At 46.9% G+C, this 5,938-nt stretch overlaps 1 protein-coding gene across 1 annotated transcript; it reads right to left on the reverse strand.

Annotated features, from left to right (window-relative positions):
• Positions 1 to 205: 205 nt before the first annotated feature.
• Positions 206 to 5,473, reverse strand: LOC137095675 (carcinoembryonic antigen-related cell adhesion molecule 6-like). The gene is made up of 5 exons (XM_067462451.1): positions 5,148 to 5,473; positions 2,851 to 3,126; positions 696 to 962; positions 312 to 324; positions 206 to 215 (listed from the first exon to the last, which is right to left on the reverse strand). The coding sequence occupies exons 1-5, from the start codon at positions 5,266 to 5,268 to the stop codon at positions 206 to 208; spliced, it is 687 nt and encodes a 228-aa protein (XP_067318552.1). The 5' UTR covers positions 5,269 to 5,473.
• Positions 5,474 to 5,938: the final 465 nt, after the last annotated feature.

A 5,938-nucleotide genomic window follows, 5' to 3' on the forward strand; every position in this document is an offset into this window, starting at 1 on the left:
AATACCGTCCTCCATGCATACACTGCTATTGCTATAGTTGTATGTCTCCCCCTTCTCCCAGATTGGTAAGAAAACACAGGAATTCTGGGAAGTTCCCAAAGTCTTACGGAGAAAGAAATAAAGCAGGCCTTCAACCAGGCCCAATCCCAATGCCAAGCTCACGATCATGATCCCAGCAATGGTTCCAGGTCCAAGTCCCAATCTTTCAAGAAGATCTGCCAAAAAAAAACATAGAAAAGGACATTTGGGGCAATTTGCTATCATCGTGGGTCGGGATGCTCAAGATGGGGTTTTCCAACCTTGTCACATACCTTCCCATTTTGTCTGCATTGCAACATGTCACATCAAAAAGAAGGGAGAACACTGCAAAGCATTCCACTTCGAAAAGAAGGGAGGAGATTGCAAAATGTTGCACTTCAAAAAGAAGAGGGGCATTTCTCTTTGAAAAGAAGGGAGAAAACTACAGCAAATGGGTCCAGCCCTATTCCTACCCCTCCAGAACCCAGCCATTGGGTTTGAATGTCCTTCCAATGTTTCCAATGTGGATGCCATGTATGACCACAGCAGCGAGACTGCCGTAGGCATCAAGATGGAAGGATTTAAGATTACCTTCCATGATGGAACTGATAGAGTGAGCGGAAATGGACAAAACATTTGGCCTAAGTCTTCACTGGTCACCAGTTTTGGACACTCACCCTTTTGCAATTTAATGGTGATGGTGGCACTGCCCGTCTTGTTGGTTCTCTTGTTGGAAGCCTGGCACGTGTAATTTCCTGCATCTTCCCAGGTCACTGGGCCAATGCTGTAGGTTGATTCAGTCACATTCATATCAGTATAATTGAAAAACCACTGAAACTGTGCTGGAGGGTTGGAGTTGGCAATGCATGAAAGGTTCAGATGGGAACAGAGTCCCATTGTGACCTCTACCAGATGCGAGTTGAGGTGAATGTCATCAGGCCCATCTGGAAAAGAAAAGGGAGAAGGATCAGGTCTGAATGCCATATGTATTTCAAATCAATACTCAATGCCTTTAGTGAAAGATATGTTGGGACATTTGTCAAAGGGAAGGATCGTCACAAAACTGGATCTAAGGGAAGCTTATTTTCAGGTGGGGATAAAAAAAGGGATGAATGGAAGACGGCATTGAAGGACTTGAGATCCAATCAGGACAGTCTCCACATTGGAAGCCGTGCAAATGTAGTTCCTGGTGTTATTTAAAGCTGGATTAAAGAATTGCAACTTGCTCATTTGGTTGCTAGAAGGCCAAGTGTAGTTTGCACTTGGGTTGGAGTCCGCATTGTAGAAGAGACTGAGGACGGAGCCCATGGTGTATACTGGCTTAATGGGATGGATCACAGGATCATTGGGCCATACTGGAATGGATGCAGGAAAGGCAGGTCTTGGGCCTTGGAAAGGGAGTTCTATAAGTCACAAAAGGCAAAATACACCAAGGAATGGCTTGGTGCACACTTTTGTTTCGGGCGACCCAAGAGCCTCCTTTACATTCAAAGACTTAAATGATCCAGGATCTGGAGAACAAGCCCTATGAGGAGCAGCTGAAAGAGCTGGGCATGTTTAGCCTGAAGAATGCTGAGAGGAGACATGATAGCCATGTATAACTATGTGAGGGGAAGTCACAGGGAGGAGGAGGGAGCAAGCTTGTTTTGTTTCCCTGGAAACTAGGACATGGAACAATGGCTTCAAACTACAGGAAAGGAGATTCCACCTGAACATGAGGAAGAACTTCCTGACTGTGAGAGCCATTCAGCAGTGGGACTCTCTGCCCCAGGGTGTGGTGGAGGCTCCTACTTTTTAAAAAGAGACTGGATGGCCATCTGTCGAGGGTGCTTTGAATGCGATTTTCCTTCTTTTTGGCAGAAGGGGGTTGGACTGGATGATGGCCCATGAGGTCTCTTCCAACTCTAGGATTCTAGGATTCTAGGTGTCCATTGACCAAGCATGGAGCAGCCCTTTGGGGGGATTCAAAGGATCTTCTCCATAAGTGCTTTACAAAGAATTACAAATTGAAGCTTCCGAGCAGGCAGCCAGGAGAGCTGACGTAACATGGGAGTTGTATGCTCCCTGTATGCCGCCCCAGTTATTAACCTGGCTGCCCCAGGCATGTAGCCGGGGGGGGGGGGGCTCGAGGAACTTCAGCCCCCTCCCCCCCGAAATTCTCATGGTGGTCCGCGAGAAGGCCTTACTGGTGCATTATTTAAACCAGGCATGGGGAACCTTCGGCCCTCCAGGTGTGGTGGACTTCAACTCCCACAATTCCTTGAGGCCAAGGTAAGCCTTTGGGGCGAATGCCGAGCCTCAAGGAATTGTGGGAGTTGAAGTCCACCACACCTGGAGGGCCGAAGGTTCCTGACCCCTGATTTAAACTGTTATGTTTATTCATATCATGATCTGATCACCATACTCAATATATCCCATATGCATGGGGGTATTGGGGTAACAATACAAAAGACCCTCTTTCAGACTCAGCCCCCCCCCCAAAACAAACTCACCCCCCCCCCCCCCCCGAATCAAAAATCAAGGCTACGGGCCTGTGGCTGCCTCTCGTTGGACTATTTGAAGCTTCTGAGCAGTCTTCAAAGGCAACCCCACGTAGAGTGCATGGCAGTAGTCTATCCTAGATGTAACGAGAGCGTGGACCACCATGGCCAAGAGTGGTCCCTGGTCAAAGTGGCCCCTGGTCACAAAAACGTTGGGAACCACTGCCTTAAGGATTACTCTTCTTTCTAAAAGACTTGACTCTTTATGCTCTCTTTCAAAATTTACCGCCTTAACCCCTCCAGGCCCACATTTCCCATTTTATTTTCCCTCAAAATAGAAAGCCAGACTTACAGAAAACGTCAAGTGTGTGGCTGCCATTGCTACTAGAAACGCTGTTGTTGACCAAGCAGGTGTAGACGCCCGAGTCTTGCCGGAGTGTCCTGTTGAACGTTAAGACGCGGCTATTATTGCTTAAAGATACACGATTGTCACTTTCCAAGATCTGGTCCCTTTTGAACCAGAAGAAGGAGACCTCGCTGCCATTTGTGGAACTGCAAGTCAGGGTCGTGACGTCGCCTTCCAGGATCTCACTGGGAGTACTGGTGATGGAGACTCCGCTAACTGGTTCTGTAGAGAAAGAAAAAGGGGATGAAGTTAGGTAGGTACTAGACTTGGTTGATCCAAAAAAAAAAAAGGTTCAAAACTCGTTTCGGATGTAGGGTGCGCTGGCAATTCGATTTTGAAATGAAAATCTGAATTTTTTTTCCGAATTTTTTTCGGAAATGTCAGAAATCCGAATCGCTTCGTTAATGGAAGGTGCCTCTCCCTCCCCTGTTTTTCCAGCTGATTTTAACATTTTTCCGCGTCCTAGTCTCCAAGGAAGCAGAAAACAAGCTTGCTCCCTCCTCCTCCCTGTGGCTTCCTCTCACATATTTATACACAGCTATCATGTCTCCTCTCAGCCTTCTCTTCTTCAGGCTAAACATGCCCAGTTCCTTAAGCCGCTCCTCATAGGGCTTGTTTTCCAGACCGTTGATCATTTTAGTCGCCCTCCTCTGGACATATTCCAGCTTCTCGATATCTCTCTTGAATTGTCGTGCCCAGAAATGGACACAATATTCCAGGTAAAGTGGTCTAACCAAAGCAGAATAGAGCATGGGGAGCATGACTTCCCTAGATCTAGACACTAGGCTCCTCTTGATGCAGGCCAAAATCCCATTGGCTTTTTTTGCTGCCACATCACATTACTGGCTCATGTTTAACTTGTTGTCCACGAGGACTCCAAGATCTTTTTCACACGTACTGCTCTCGAGCCAGGCATTGTCCCCCATTCTGTCTCTTTGCATTTCGTTTTTCCTGCCTAAGTGGAGTATCTTGCATTTGTCCCTGTTGAACTTCATTTTGTTAGTTTTGGCCCATCTCTCTCATCTATCAAGATCCCTTTGAATCCTGCTCCTGTCCTCTGGACTATTGGCTCTCCCTCCCAATTTGGTCCCGTCTGCAAACTTGATGATCCTGCCTTCTAACCCTTCATCTAAGTCATGAATGAAGATCCTGATCAGGCCCGGGCCCAGGATGGGCCTCTGCACCCCTGGCAAAAAAAAAAAAGTGTTCTGCGACCGCTTACTTCGCGTAATGGATGAGCCGCCTCTGGAGATTGGCCAGCCTCTCAACCCTCTCTCAGCCAAGGAGAGGACTATTTCTGAGACTCCATGTGGGGAGGGGAGAGCAAGCGTGCTTGGCGCATGGCAGAATGCTGCGCATGTGCAAGTGAGGGAGAATGTGCAAGGCTGGAGGGAGGCTCATGCCAGCAAGTACCTTCAAGGTGTAGGGCTTCTGTGTGAGAAGTTTGGCCCAGTTCTATTATTAGTGGGGTTCAGAATGATCTTTGATTGTAGGTAAACTATAAATCCCAGCAACTACAACTCCTAAATGTCAAGATCTATTTTCCCCAAATTCCACCAGTGTTAACATTTGGCCATATTGAGTATTCATGCCAAGTTTGGTCCAGATCTGTCACTGTTTGAGTCCACAGTGCTCTCTGGATGTAGGTGAACTACAACTCCAAAACTCAAGGTCAATGCCCACCAAACCCTTCCAGTATTTTCTGTTGGTCAGGGGAGTTCTCTGTGCCAAGTTTGGTTCAATTCCATCGTTGGTCAAGTTCAGAATGCTCTTAGATTGGGCGTATCAGGTACTTGTGCCAAATTTGGTCCAGTGAATGAAAATACATCCTGCATATCAGATATTTAAATTATAATTCATTACAGTATCAAAATTACAGTTATGAAGTAGCAGTGTAAATAATTGTATGGTTGGGAGTCACCACCACATGAGGAACTGGATTAAGTGGTCACAGCATTAGAAAGGTTGAAGAAACACTGCCTTAAAGTGAATGGACTCCATGCATCATGTGGACATTCATTCACTCCCCAACAGATTCATTTGGCCCCTCTCTAGGCCCAGGGAGGACTATTTTAGCTCCACTTCTGAGAGCCAAAGGACAAGGGTAGAAGGATCAGGAGCCTCTTTTGGGAGGAAATGCATTTTGGGAGAGGAAGGGACTCCTTGAAGTTCTCCAGATCCACATCCAGGGAAGAAGGCTGCAGAAAGAAAGGAAGGACACCTGGAGAACACCTGAAACGTACCTGAGACCACAATGTCCACTTCCCCTTTTAAAGTTCCTCCAGCACTCTCTAGTAAGAACATATAGGTTCCAGAGTCGTTTCCTGCTAAATTTGTGATGTGAAGGGAGCATGTGAAGTCCATAGTCTCTCGCCCAGTGTAGTTGGCTCCTGGTCTCTGTATACTTGGAAAGAAGTAGATAAGGATGGTGCTTGCAGTATTGTCTTCCCCTCGGAACCAACGGCAGGTAGTAGGGTTTGTAGGCACATTTGCAGGGGTGAGGCTGACGTCTCCTCCTTCAATTGGCTTTGATGGGTTCACCGAGATAGTGGTTGTCGTCCCACTTTGGGCTCCGGTCAACAAGAAGCACCAACTTAGGACAGAGACTTTAGTGAGAAAACAAGAGAGGGAGAAGGGTCAAAACATGAATTCAAAGCAAAAAGACCCCAGCAAATGTGGCCACCATCTCAAAGCGGCTTCTGGGTCCCTGAAATCCACTCCACAAGTCATTGGGTTTCCCCCTTTTGGCTTTTCAGAAAATGGGGATCCAGCCATTTATTTTTTATTTATTGTGTCATCCGCAACCAGAACATAGTATTATATTTCTAACAGAACAAAACAAACAAACAGATAAAAAAACCCCACAAATTTTGCAAACTTGGTAGCTGATTAAATGTCCTTTGACCAGTATCTGTCCCCTTGGAGTGCCTGTGGTGTTGCCGCAAGGTGCATCATGTGGCAGGGCTCAGGGTGCATTGCAGCAGGTGGTCAGTGGTTGGCTCTTCACCGCACTCGCATGTCGAGGATTCCACTT

This window comes from Anolis sagrei, chromosome Y (genome assembly GCF_037176765.1).
Source record: "Anolis sagrei isolate rAnoSag1 chromosome Y, rAnoSag1.mat, whole genome shotgun sequence".
Lineage (NCBI taxonomy): Eukaryota > Metazoa > Chordata > Lepidosauria > Squamata > Dactyloidae > Anolis > Anolis sagrei.

Coding starts and splice junctions, on each gene's coding strand:
- LOC137095675 (XM_067462451.1), bottom strand. CDS start 5,268: ATGGACTTCACATGCTCCCTTCACATCACAAATTTAGCAGGAAACGAC. Junction 3,127..5,147: donor AGTGGACATTGTGGTCTCAG/GTACGTTTCAGG, acceptor CTTTCTCTACAG/AACCAGTTAGCGGAGTCTCC. Junction 963..2,850: donor CCACACACTTGACGTTTTCT/GTAAGTCTGGCT, acceptor TTTCTTTTCCAG/ATGGGCCTGATGACATTCAC.